This window comes from Nuphar pumila, chromosome 11 (assembly GCF_984573655.1).
Source record: "Nuphar pumila chromosome 11, dmNupPumi1.hap1.1, whole genome shotgun sequence".
Taxonomy (NCBI): Eukaryota; Viridiplantae; Streptophyta; class Magnoliopsida; order Nymphaeales; family Nymphaeaceae; genus Nuphar; species Nuphar pumila.
In genome coordinates this window covers 3081252-3095956 of record NC_143259.1, presented here as the reverse complement: position 1 = coordinate 3095956, position 14705 = coordinate 3081252, and the positions used below count along the sequence as shown (strand labels likewise).

General features: G+C 38.4%; 1 protein-coding gene across 2 annotated transcripts; it reads left to right on the top strand.

Moving 5' to 3' along the window:
- The first annotated feature begins 755 nt into the window (after positions 1 to 755).
- On the top strand, positions 756 to 14548 carry LOC149821644 (putative mitochondrial import inner membrane translocase subunit TIM21). Of its 2 annotated transcripts, none has more exons than XM_089980711.1 (9): positions 756 to 868; positions 995 to 1259; positions 1443 to 1502; positions 1590 to 1608; positions 10921 to 11081; positions 12983 to 13161; positions 13373 to 13421; positions 13559 to 13678; positions 13907 to 14548. In XM_089980711.1, exons 2-9 carry the CDS (start codon positions 1056 to 1058, stop codon positions 14063 to 14065), a joined length of 951 nt encoding a protein of 316 aa, XP_089836837.1. In that variant the 5' UTR covers positions 756 to 868; positions 995 to 1055; the 3' UTR covers positions 14066 to 14548. The 2 variants fall into 2 exon arrangements, with proteins under 2 accessions (XP_089836837.1, XP_089836838.1); XM_089980712.1 differs by having other exon boundaries at positions 791 to 868; positions 1013 to 1259.
- Positions 14549 to 14705: the final 157 nt, after the last annotated feature.

Here is a 14705-nt window from a genome sequence, read left to right as displayed (position 1 = left end):
GACGTGGTGGGGTGGGGCAAGGGGGGGATGGGGCGGGGTAGAGGAAAGGGTAAGTCCATCCCTGCACGAGTTTTGATTTTAACCTCCATCCCTATTTCATATCCTCCATCCCCGATCCAAATAAGGCGAGCGAGACAGGCCCGTTCTCCCCGTCCACTGCCATCCCTAAATGTGGCGAGATAAACCCTGAGTGGGGTTAAGGAAAACAGATCAGGTGATCCGTCAGATCACTTTAAGAGAGTGAGTTAACATCTTCACCGTCCATTGTGTCATCTCACCGTAACCCCAAGTGATTTGGCAGATAACCTGATCTGCTCTCCGCTTTAAGCGGCTCACCTATAAAATCTAAGCACACACTTGAGCGCCAACGGGGTTCGATCCATCGTCTTCATCCATGTACCCAATTAACAAAGAATGTAGGGATCAAAACGGGTTGGGTTCAAGTAAGGTATAATCCCATGCCGCACGTTCCTACTCGAGCGGACTAGAGAAAACCAAACCCAGATCAGTTTAATTTTATTTCCTAAATGGATCCAAATTTACATTATACAGAGTCGGATCCTGCAAGGTTCTCATGTAAAATCCCAAAGCTGAATCCGACCCGATCATTTTCTGGATCTCCAGATATCCAACATAGAGGCCGGACGTTGGCTTACATATCCACCATTCATCTCTGAAATGGACGGTAGATACGTGGAAGGGTGAAACGACGCCGACTCGGTTCCAAATACAAAAAGGAGCGACCGGGTAAAGACGGCCTTTTCCCGTTTCTTTCCCAGGGTTTCGATTCTGGCAAAGAACTGAAGAAGAGTGAGTGGGGTGGTTTTCCATCAATTCCGAAAGGCATAATCGATTCTATTGAGCCAATGTAAGCATGGGTTTCTTACATTGTTTCAGTTTTGTTGGTGCTCCCACTTTTTGTTGACTGGGGTTTTAGTATCTGTTCTTAGTATTCTTGATGCTATGTATTATATATGTGTTGTGATTGATTCAGGTTTTGATTCTGTTAAAGGAGTAGAAGGGATTGAAATTTTGGTTTGTTGGTGTTGGTGAATATGCACCAAGTTAAGCATAGAACGGGAGAATTGTGGGGTTTGGTTAGGAGCGGTCCCCCAAGCCTGCTTCGATCTCGTTCATTGGGGAGGCTGTGTTCCCCACTTGGGTTGCTGCAGGAGAGGTCTTATGCGGATGTGGGTTCGATTGGGTCGGTGCTCAAGCAGTCTGTATTGCCCGCAGGGGATCAGGTTGATGCAGGAAAGGTGATTTCATGATCCAACGGTTGATGGTTCTCAGTTTTTTCCCCCTCTTTATGTTTTGTGAATTTGAAACAGATGGTTTCTGTGTTGTGGGTGTGATTATTCTCATGTGATTGTTTATGATGGTTAAAATAAGTAGGAATTTGGTTATTGGTAATGGATATTCTGCTGCAATTGGGGTTGCAGGTAACAGTCAATGCCGGTAGTGCGGTCCGATTTGATATGGGTGGCAGCTGTTGGAGAAAGGTGGGCTGTGACTGTGAATTCGTATCCATTACCTTTGCATTTTTAGCGCCGTCCAGAAATCTGATTCCTTTTGTTGTTCTCATGCAGGTTTCGGCCACAGGGAATGGTTAGTCATGCCACTGTTTCCATTTAGGGAACGCTGAGATTTTTTTTGTGACATTGGGTTACACAGTTTTGTCTTCCTTGAATCCTATTGTTTTTGTGAGGAAATTATATTTCATTAACATCTATTAGCTGCTCTTCTGCTGCTTCTTTTTTATTCACATGCATTGTCTCTTTATATATGTATTGTATCTTATAGCCATGCATGAGCCATGATTTCCACTGATTATCAATTGAAATATCTTGTCCACATTAAACATGGCATCTAGTCGGTATGTGTACCTGATGGCCAATGTTCTTGCTGATAATTTCTTGCTATAACACATCAACGCCATCGTTCTCCTGTTATTTGCCAATCAAATAAGATAATTTAGTGTGGAGCCACTATGTTTTGAGACAGAAAAGGATTAAAAAGCAAAACCAGATTTAAGAAGAACGTCAGATTAAACTGGAGATGGGACATGGTGGTTATTGTTTGGGAAATTGGGTTTCCTTTATGACTGGTTACGTAACTTCTGAAGATTCCACATGAGATGAGTGGAAGTGGATCAATGAAGGAGAAGTTTGTTGGTTGTGATTCCTGAGAAGTGTAAAAACTAGGCATTATATCATTACATCAGTTGCAGTTATATCTAAAGATAACACTGTCATCATTAGTTCCTAGATTAAGAGAAGGTAGTATCACATGGGAAGGATAATACCCCAAATTCCCAATTTCCTAACTCACACATAATTTTTGGAGTCTGTTCATCACCATGCATGTCCAGGCCTCAATTTATCATGGTGCAATTCATTTTCCCCTGGTTACATGCCTAGGGTCAGAATTGGTGCCAAATATTTTATGCTTGCTGTCTATGTAAAACTTGTGGGCCATAAAGTTTACATGTGGTGAACAATGTCCTTTGGGTAGGTGTTGAACATTGGATAGGAAGACTAGCATGATGTGATTCATTAGTTTTGTGGGGTATAGGATGCCTAGTTTTAAGCAGTCACGGCATTGGTTACTAATCAACAATTGATGACATTGTACATCCATCCAACCCTGTTTGTTCTTGCTTCCATGTTAAACATGAAGCAACTAAAAATGAATTGTTGAAATGATCTTAGAATATCATTTCATGTTATAAGATAGCAGAGGATTCAGTCAGTCTTGGATATTTGGTTGCTATATACATTAGCACTAGGTGCATGCTTCCATGCTTTATGGTTCAACTGCAATGATGGGGTCGGTTGGGAATGTTTCATTTTGTATGTGTAACAAAAGACAGCATTGTTATTTGTCAGTTGTCAACTAAATGAAGTTCCGGAGCTTCACCATCTATGGCTGGCTCCATGTTAGATCAGGAAAGTTATTCTAGCTTTCCAAATTGCTGATATGAGGGGTATACTAGTTTTTCTTAAAGTAGGATAGGCTAAAGGAAATGTAATGCAACTTGAGGAGAGGTTGGAAGGCCTTGCCTCTTTATACACACACATATACGTATGAACCTGAGAGTATAACCAGCACATGCGGCTGTTATCAGTGTGATTGTTCATATAATGACAAACTTATAGGGAGCGTCTCTGTTGCATGACTAATTCATGCAGAGAATTTAGCAGCTTCACGAGGCATTGAAGATGAAATTTACAAGTGATGGTAATGCTGTCTATAAGTGTCTCCATAGTAACATAGACTTTATATACATTGGGATTGTGTTTATATTTTTTTCTTCCAAATTAAATGCTCAAACACACACACACACACACATGTATATATACCTAATATTGTTGTTCATTTGTTTCCATCTTCATAAATTCATGGGTCGTAATGTTCACGTGATGAATACTGTCCTTTGATCGCAGGGTGATGTATATAAATAGAGAAACTACCATAATGTGTTCCAATTATTCAAGAGTTTTATTGGGCAAACTTAGTATAAAGTAATTACACATTGTCTATTAATCAAATTGGTTTCTCCAGATCCATCTTCTAAAAAAGAAGATATCTATAGATCTGTCTTCATATCACTTGTTAATATGTATTCATCCATCCATTTCTGTTTACCATTTTGATGCCATGTCAATCACTAAACGACTAACAGTAAATTGTCAAAACACATTAATTGGAAAAAATATTTATCAGTGTTGGATCAGTAGAGTAGCATGTCATGCTACAATGTACTGGGGGACTCCAAGCAGTCAGCGGTGATTGGTTGCTATATATGTTAACTCCAGGTGCCTGCTGAGTGCTACCACTTATTCATAGTTCAGCTGTATTTGCGTTCTTTAGAATTCTTTTTTTTTTCCTTTTTGGTAGATGTAACATATTGTAACATCACTTGTTAGCTACTTGAATTTTCAGGTTAAGACAAACCGCTTATAGCCGTCTCCATGTTGGATTAAGAAATCTTTGCTGGATTTCTACTTTATATGTTATGAGGAGTACAAGAGTTTTTTTATGAAAAAGTAGCACAGAGAAAAGGAGATGGTATTGAACTTTAGAAGCGACTGAAAAGTCTTTCTTCTTTTCCACTGATTATTAAGCATTAAGCATATGCGTGAGTTTATTTAATGTAATACCCTTAGTCCGATAAGAGTTGTTGATCACAAGGGATAAATCCTCAAAGATATGAACTTCTGGATCCAACACATATGATGGATGTGCAACATGGGGATTATATAGTGGCAAACTTTAGGGAAAGCCTCTATTGTGTGGTTGATGCTGTGGATGTTTCTGGTGGAACATGCATTGAAGATGGAATTTATGAGCAATGACAATGCTGGTGATATACATCTCAATCTGTGAAATGGACTTTTATACATGGGATATGCGCTGTGCATTCTTGGCTGTCCATCATCAGTGATGGACAACCCTGGTGGGTGTTGAAATTACACAAAGAAAGTAGAGAGATAGAGAGGTTAGGGTTAGAGAAGGGAACACAAATATTCTACTCAATCCATATCGTGAAAGAGATACCTTTACAAATAAAGGGGTCGACCCCCTTGAGACTTCAAAAAGTAAAAAGACTAAAATGTCTAGTATACCCCTTCTTTATAAGGTATGCACATATTAGTCTAATAGGTTACTTTACATACCTTTATGATACATTGTATTACACAAACTTTCAATACTCTCCATCAAACTTGGAAGGATGTAAAGGAATCATTCCAAGTTTGAAAAGGAAAGAACTGAAATACAAAGGAGAAAGACTTTTTGTAAACACATGCAATTTGATTCTTTGATTTGACATGCTCCAAAGCTATAACCCCATCTTCATGAGCCCTTCTTGTATAATGACAATCTATTTTAATGTGCTTAGTTCGCTCATGAAACTCTAGATTCTTTGTAATATGAATAACACTCATATTATCACAATTCCTTTAATAACCATCAAATCCAAATAATCCAAGCCACAACTTGAGTCATTGCTCTGTATTCAACTTCTGCAGTGGACAATGCAACTCTTTATTGTTTCTTGCTCTTCCATGAGATTTGGGAGCTTCCAAGGAAAACATAAAACCTTATAGTAGAAAGTCGATCTCTAGTGGAGCCTCCAAAGTCAGCATCATAGAAGGCTCTCAGCTCTTTATCAGACAAAGACGAGAAAAACATGTCATAGTGCATAGAGTCTTTGATATACCAGATAATCTTGAGTACGACTGCCAAGTGAACTGATCTAGGAGCACTCATAAATTGACTCACTACATGAACTGTATAAGTTATATTTAGTTTGAATATAGTCAAATATATAAGGCTCCCAACCAACTGTTTGTATACTACAGGATCCTCTAACTCAACACCATCAGTTACCCTTATCTTCAAGTTTGCCTCCATGGGGGAATTTACTTATTTGAAGTCATCTGTCAACCTCGCTTTCACAACCAAATATATAGCATATTTATGTTGGGACAAGTATAGTCCCCTAGGAGAGTAGAGCTATCTCAAGCCCAAGAAAATATTTCAAACGCCCAAAGTCTTTCATTCCAAACATATTGGCCAACTTCTTTTTGATCTCTGCAGTCATCTTTATATCATCTTCAGTAAAGAAGCAATATATATCTTTCAAAAGCAGAGAAAGACACAAACAAAGCAGGATCATGACAAGTAACCTCACTACTGAACTTAACTTATCAAACCAAGCCCGAGATGCTTATTTGAGACCATATAGAGCTCTGAGAAGCCTGCACACTCTGTCTTCTGGATCTAATTATCCTTGTGATAATTTCATGTATACTTCTTCTTGTAAATCCTCATTCAAGAATGCATTCTTGACATCTAACTGCCAAAGATCCCGTTGTTGCATGGCAGCTACTGCTAGTAGTGTACGAATTATGGTCATATGAGCCACATGAGTAAAGGTTTCTGCAAAATCAATGCCAAAACGTTGATTGTACCCCTTGCTACCAATCTGGCTTTATAACTCTCGAGTGACTCATCTGCCTTTATCTTTAGTTTGTACACCCATTTGTTGCCAATGATATTTTTCTTTGGAGGAGGTTTTACTAGTTCCCATGCCTGCATTCTTTCAAATGCATTTATATCATAAACCATGACTCTCTGCCACTTCTTTTTTGCTGCCTCTGCATAGGACTCTTGCTCAACATAGGAATGAATTAAGGCTAGGAAAGCATGATAATGAGGACTAAATAACTCATAAGAAACAAAACGAGACAAAAGTATAGAAGGTCTTAAACTTTTACGTACTTGAGAAGACGTGGAAAAAGATGATAGTAACTCTAAGCTTTGTTGTTGATGTCCCGATTCAGTTGTCATGAGAATGGGATCAAGATTGGCCTCTTCACTTCCCTGCTCTTCCACTTGATAAAAAAATAGAATTTCAATTACATCTTCACATCTCCTTGAATAGGTCTGACCAAACTTATCTTCTCTAGCTAGAACTTGCTTCCTTTGACTCTTCATCCTTTCTTTCCCACCTTCCATTTCTTTAAAGAGAAAAAAAAGGATAGGCTAGTCTCATTTTTCAACTTTTCTCTATACTGACTAAAGTATAGCACATTCTCCTGAAAAACCACATGCCTGGATACCCATGCTATTTCCAATCGGATCATAGCACTTATATATTCTTTTTGACCCTCAACAAAACCAAGAAAGCACCATTTGATAGCTTTAAGAGATAATTTGTCCATATATCTGTCAACTAGCAAAACATGATTTGACACAACTAGCTTGGATTTTCCAAAACTTTTCGAGGACACTAAACGTTGCAATCTAGAGCTAGAAATATGTTCCAGTCTCTGGTGTCACAAAACAGACTCATCCAAAATTAAAGCTCCATATTCGGTTCCAACTTCATTCTGCTTCCTCATGTCAATCCAATCTAAACAATACATATATCCTTTTCTATGACCAATCCCAATCTTCTTTCCTGACAACTGATCCTGCACAACACAACCAACAAAGGAGAAAATAATATTACAGTTAAGTTTGGTAATTTGACCCACAAAAATAAGATTCATAAAAAGGGATGAAACATGATAAACTTGAGAAAGATTGAATTTACTACCAAGATAAGAATCACAAGTAATTGAACCTATTTTGAAAACATACATAGACGAACCATCTTCAATACAAAAGATGTCACTGCAGGGACCTGAGATACCTGAGAAAGTAGAACCAGAGAATGAGGCAGAAGTGACAGAGAAAGAAGGGCCAATGGTTGTATGAGTAAGAAGTTGTATTTGCCAGATCTGATTCTGAATCTCCTACTGAATATGTTCCAATCTCTAAAGTTGCCCACTACCCATCTCTTCACCACCAACTGATGAAGAACCAACTAACTGCCTATCCTTGGGCATTACGCCCTCACCCTCAGTGGAAGCTGCATATGCACCACCTCTCTTTTTCTTGAGAATGTGACAGTAATTTTTCATATGACCAAAGCCCTTGCGATAGTGATACTAAACAAAACTAAGGTTACCTCTTCCACCAAATTTCATTTCTCCTCATCCTCCTCTTCCATTCAACTTTACTGGAATAATTTGAATTCCCTCTTTCTCCATAGTTCACACACCTTCAACTGGACAATACTATGTAGCTGCACTGAACAACTACAACAAACCAAGGTCCAAGATAGAGAATACAACACTACAACAACACAAATTCCAATGTGCAAACAGTTATTTCCTCCAAGAACCTCGCAGACTGCCCCTATCAAGCAAGAATGAGTACCAAAAACAAAACAAAACCACTCTGGTAGCACCAAAGCCTGACCAAATCTACACAATGTGGTTTACAAATTTAACTATGCTGCAAAATATGTCCAACTACAACAACCAAACAGTGTCTCTACTGCTAATTTCACTACTAGAAGCATTGGAAACACTTCAACAAACACCAAAACCCAACCAAACTGCATGATATGCCTTGCAGCCACCACAAATACAGGTGTGTTGTGATAAAAAGTCCAGTCACAGCAGACACACACACACACACACACACACCAAAAGATGACACACCTCCTCCAAATCACATCAAGCCACCATACCACTTCTTTCAGCTTCCTAGGGTGAAAACAACCTGGTTTCACCCTTTTTAAGTGATACAAAACCATCAGTTAGGCCAAAAGAAATCAAAAACACAATAACAGGGTTATTGCTACAAAGAGGAACATCAAAATCACTATGAATCTGCCCCAAATCGCCACATTAGGTCACCAGGCCACTTCTAAAAGTCTTCTAGGGTCAAAACAACCTGATTACAGTCCAGAGGATCCAAAACCACTGATTTGCTCACAATCAACAAAATCCCCAAATCTGGACCCTTCTAGGTGTGTTTTTCAGAAATACTTGAAAAAATCATAGAAATTTCAAATTTCCACCAAATAACCTGATTCTTGTTTGGGTCAGCTTCTAAAATCAAGATCAATCTAAAGGTTACCTCAAGGGAGATGCATCTGGCACTCGTGAACCCAATGCTGACGTCAGCAGCATGCTTCCCAAGATAGAATATTGATGACCAAGTTGGAGTCCCTACCTCTGGTCTTCACTCCCACGATCTTCTAAAAGCTTGCATTAGGCTTTGATACCATGTTGAAATTACACAGTAGAGAGAGAGAGGTTAGGGTTAGAGGAGAGAACAAAAATATTATATTCAATCCATATCGTAAAAGAGAGACCTTTACAAATAAAGGGGTCAACCCCCTTGAGACTTCAAAAAGTAAAAAGACTAAAATGTCTACTATACCCCTTTTTTATAGGGTATGAACATATTAGTTTAATAGGTTACTTTACATGCCTTTATGATGCACTATATTACATAAACTTTCAATAGTGAGTAGGCTGCCGTAGGCAGCTACTCCCTTCTCTCTCTCTCTCTATATATATATAGGTGTTTTTTCATCCTCTTTTTGATAGTTAATGGAGAACTAGAAGCTCTTTCGCCGAAGCTGGTTTAGCATCTAGCCCTTTTCGGAACTCCCGGTCGACATCTTTGCAAAGGCATCAAGGGCCCTTCAATGCCCCACTCTTCGCCGAAGAAAAAAGAGGAGAGGGGAGCCTATCCTTTGGAGCCTTCATAACCTAATGTAAGGCTTGGGGCGGGTGTGTGTGTGTGGTCTTGACAGTAAAAAAGCCAAAAAAAAGGTGGTTGACTGCTGCCTAGTGCGGCCGACGCTCGTTCGGTCAGGTCTTCTTCGCTATAGATGCCACCAAGGAAAGAGGCTCCAATCACGCTATCCTTACCTTTCAACCAACCTCTTTGATTCCGCATCTTTCCCTTTTCTCTTGGGTGGCTCATTGGCGCCCGCCAACCCTTAGAGAAAGAAAGAGGCAATTTCTTCCTTTTGTGATGGTTCCTCACTCAAAGACAGTCGAGCGTAGATGGGGGAAGTGGCGTAGGATACCACGTCTGTATTTGTTTTTCCTTCTAAATGAAGGTACACTTTAGAGGAATGAGACGATTTCCGATTTAAATGACTTTGCTGAAGTGATGAGCCAGCTACACACGCCATTCCGAAAACAAAGAGGGGAGGAGCACTAAACTCCCTTTAGAGAGAAATGTTGAAAGCTAGTTAGAGCGAAAAGATGGATTGTGTGTAGATATATATATGGAAGGGTGACCGTCCAACCAAAGGAAGGTCCAAAATCTACAATAATGATTATTAGATGATTGCCCTTCTCTAATGTTTGAGTGTTTCATCGATCGGTCCTTATATATTTGTTCTTTATAATTTATTTAGTAAGAAATATGTTTTACACAAAGACTTTACATTGCAAGTATACAATACAAAGCATTGTGGGCTGTTGATTTTTAGCGCTTTAAAAATTGCTTCTAAATATCGAAAAATCATAATCTAGAATATGGTGCTTACTAAATAAATTATAAAAATCCAATATGTAGAGTCCGATCTATAAAAAACTTGATCATTAGCATCATCGATCATCATTGGTTATAGATTTTGCACCTTCCTTTGTTTGCTCAGTCTCCCTTTTATATATACTAGATATTTAATGGCCCGTCCATGCGGTCGGGCTTGGATAAATCATATCTATATTAATCTTTTTATAACAAATAAATAAATATATACAAATATTTATGTGTTTAAAACACATTATAACTTTATATACAACTAAATAACTAAAGGATACCCTTTTATATGGCTTAATATATATTTAACTTAAACCATAATGGCCCATCCATATGGATGAACGTAGATTATGTTAAATTTTTACGATAAATAAGATGAATAAACACAAAAAAATGTATGTATTTCAAACACATTTTGTTGAGAACATTATACCTGGGGCTGGCCAACCCCATGCATAAATTTTTTTAATGGCCATTGAGGAGAGAGTGACTTATGGAGATATTTTAGGAGAGAGATAGTTATATATGGTAATTCAAGAGTTTTTGAAAAGTTACAAGATGCCATATAAGTCCTGTTTCGGAAACTATATAAAAAAGAGCAAACAAATTTTTAATGACATTGTGATAAAACATGGCAAAGATGTCAATTTAGAAAAAGTAATGAAGCATTAATTTTGGATGAACACTACCTTTACTTCTGCTTTTATAATATATGTGTGTGTGTGTGAGGCTAACTCAAGCCAAGCAAAGTTTCCTTAACAATCAATCAAAACAAAATTGAACAGCAAGGTTTAGAATTGTGGTTTACATGTGTTATTAACTAAATGATCGGTTCTTTTCTGGTTAGCCATTTTATGTTTGATTATGTTGGCAATTCCCTCTCTAGATATTATGTATTGTTTAGAGTCTCCCTGTCTATTCCTTAGTATATCAATATTTGTACATGACACCCATTTTTTCATGTAATGTTTCTGGATTTTATATAACATCTTCAAGTATATGTGCTGGCAGGCATAAGCTTACTGTCTCAAGCAAAACATGTGCTATCCCCTGCAACTTGGCATACATCAAATTGTTTTGGTATACGGGGAGAGTATTGGATGGTTCCTTGTTTTGCACGGACACTTGCATCCAGTTCAACTTCACAATCTTCAAGGCAAAACATGGAAGAGGTCTGATACTTGGATGCATTCCTGTTCTGTCCAAAGTTTTAGATAAATTTGGAAGCTTATTATTCTTTTTCTACTTTTGCCTTAGTCCTCATGTACTCTTCTTCATCATGTTATTACTATTCATTGGACTGCTCAAAAAAAAACTTTCGTTATAACTCATGGAGGAGTTGCAACAGAAAGGTGACAAGAAGTCACCGAGAGTGAAAATGCATCAACATACTCACACCTCTTTATGATCAACGACTTTAATTCCCTGAAGTTGCTTTTACATTGGAACCTTGGCAGTTTGAAAGGGTATGATAGTCATGTGAAGGTCTCACTATGTTTCATCTATTATCTTAGTCTTTTTGTGATTTTTCGTATATTTTGATGTAGAAAAAGTTGTCCTGGTTCCCTTTTGTTCGTATGATGGTTGATGGTTTTTAATTCTCATTGTAGCAAAATTGATCCAATTCAGACTTTGTCAGAATAGGTTTACTTTTCTTTGTGTAATGTGCATATGTTTTGCTGCTTTTCATAGCTGACAACCCATTTTCCAATATTGATTTGCAACTATAAACTCCTTGGATCAGATGAAGTTTGCTTGCAGAGGAAGGTGATCTATTCTAGGTCTCATTCTTTTGCACATCTCTGTCACATAGACACGCCATATTGGCAGCCGTACCCATGTAGATACAGCTACTGGACGCAGCACGGGTACGTGCTGGTCCGGGTCGGGTTGGGTCCAACCCTGACCCAATCCAACTTTTTCATTTTTTTTTGTTTCTTAAGCAAAAGACAGGGAGGAAGAAGAAGAATAAGAAGGAAGAGGAGGAAAAAGAAGAAAAGGAAGAGGAGGAAGAGGAGGAAGAAGAAGAAAGAGAAGGAAGAAGAAAAAAGAAAGAGGAGGAAGAAAGAGAGAGAGAGGGAGACTCAAAACCTTCTCCCTTCCCACCCTAGGTAGAGAGAGAGAGAGCAAAAATGAGAGAGAGAGTGTGAGAAAGAGAACCTACCTCCGCTCCTCATTTTCTTCTTCTTCTCGCTGCATCTAAAGGGTGAGAGAGAGAGAGAAAGAAAGAAAGAAAAGGGCAAAGTGCTACGCCCTTCCCCTTTTATAAGGTAGGCTTGGATATGGTTCTTAATATAGATCCATATCCAAGCCCTCTCTTTCTTTATATATATAGCTGTCCTCGTACCCTAATTTTTTGAAATTGCCGCGTCATACCCTCTCGTACCCATACCCATTTGACAGTTGCACATATTACTCTCCCCAACTATTGCTTTTGCAGTATTATCTTAATCAACCACAATGCTGCAAGGTGCATGATTTAGTGTTAGGCTGCTGGTCTACAAGAGGGTGTGCTCCTTGGAGCAAGGCATGGCAATGCTGGATGGCCTTCATGTGCTGGAGAACCTGATTGTTGAAGCAAATCTTCAATAAAAAGGAGAATATTTTGGCAACATACTTCGGGGATTTAAACCAATATGATGCTTACCTTGGTTTGAAGCATGAACGTAGTTTATAATCACTAATGCAAACTCAGTTACATAAATGCTGCTTGACGAAGCATGCTTTAAAAGCAAGATACATGTCCGGCTACATCCTTATGTATTTGGAATAAGTATGCCCACTAGATTTTTTTCTTTTAGGAGGGGAAGAAAAGAAAATGGAAAGAACTAGTTGACCATTGCTTGTTAAAAAGTGGTCATTCATGAAGTTGACAAGTTTTTTAACGGTATTCTATTCATGCTTTTCTATTCTTTGCTAAAATTCATTTTTCTTGACTGTTGTTTAACCAAATTTTGGGTTTGAATTGTATGTTCTCTCTTGTGCTCAGTTCTGAACTCATATTGCAGTAATCTTCTCAGCTTAAATTATGACATATGCCATGACTAGAACTTGGATTCATTTGTCTTCGCAGAAGAGGAAAGACATATCTACTGTGGAGGACCCCTTTGATGCTCCAACATATAACATCCCAGAGAAACCAGTGACATTCACAGAAGGTGCCTCATACAGCCTTGTAATTCTTGCTGGACTTGGTGTAGCAGGAGCTGCTGGCTATGCCGTTTTCAAGGAGCTGATTTTTGAGCCCAAAGAGTAGGACTGTAGGATATTTGAGTTGTTTATGCTATTTGTAGATTAATGCACTATGAAAGACCGCTTCATGAATGGTTTCAAGAGGAGCAGTTTTGCTAATGCTTTGTTCAGTGAACAAGATGAAATCTCTAATGTGCTGTTTGGAAGTGGTATAAATTATTTCACTTGGAATTGATGGGAACTTTATTTCTTGTTTTAATTTGTAAACCAGGTACAAAATTTTTGGGAAGGCCTTGGAGAGGGTTCAAAATGATAGTCAGGTACAGCTGACTTTGCTGTTCTGTCACTTTCATGTGCATTGAGTTTTTAGTTCTGCAGTAGTAACGCCTCCTGATATGTTACCGGTTTGTACTGTAATGGTTATTCTTTTGATTGTAACTGTTATGACCTCTGGCAGGTTAGAGTTAGAATTGGATCCCCAATCACTGGTTATGGTCATGAAAGCAGGAATCGAGCTGCTCGACAGCGTATTCCAAATAAAACATGGACAGATGAAGATGGTGTTGAGCGTATTGAGGTACTTGTATCTTGGTTTTTGTTTGTATAGTCATGGCCTTTTCTTTCATGAGTTTCTTTTGCTTTTGACATATCCTAAATGAAAATCATCTTGCATATGTTTTTACCAACTCAATTCTTGATGGCTGGACCTGTGCATATAAATGTGACTTAAATCAACGTTCCTCAAGCCTCAGGCCAGGTCTTTAGTTTTTTCAGAACCTGATTTTGTTTGGGTCATGTGAAACAGGTCAACTTCTATATCCGAGGTCCTCATGGAGCTGGTAAAGTCTATACAGAGATGTTCAAAGACAAGACTGATAAGAGCTGGAAGTTTACATATCTGATTGTCGAAATTACATCACCATCCCGCACTCAGTTGATGCTTGAGTCTTATGTTCCAGCATGAGTTCCAGGCGGAGGAGCAATTTTTGAGACGAATTAACGACCAATTTATTGAAATTAATGTCACCTGTCCACCATTCTGCAGCATAGCTACAGGAAAAAGATGTTTTTCTCCCCTCTTACAATTTATTGCAGGTTGGCAATGATGATAAAGAGGGAGGGTTCTGTTGCAAAATATTGGCCTTCAACGTGGTTGGCTTTTGGCTTGAGTTGTTGGTGGGCGAGTGTCTCTGAGTCTCTGGTCTGTGCTTTTCTTTGAAAATGGGTATTCAAATAAAAGGGTGCACCTTGAATGAAAGAGAAGTGAAACTGCATGAAGAGTGTATGTGATGAGAGTTCTGTGTTATAAACTTTTCTGTTTCCTGATTAGAGTTAACTATGTTATGAACTCTTTTTTCTGCTTTTTAGTTAATATTGATCAACATATCTATCTGACAAATGGAGAGAACCTTACTAGTTCAGCGATCATAAAATATAAGATTGGTGAAATCTGATTATTGGTCATTTGAAATTGCTTGCAAGTATTGTTTTTTCTGAGAATGACACGTTGTCAAGGTGGATTGTGGCAGTAACAGTGTAGTCGGGTCGTTATTTTGTTTTGACAGAGTTCAGAGTAACAGTGTAGTCGGGCATTAACAGTGTTG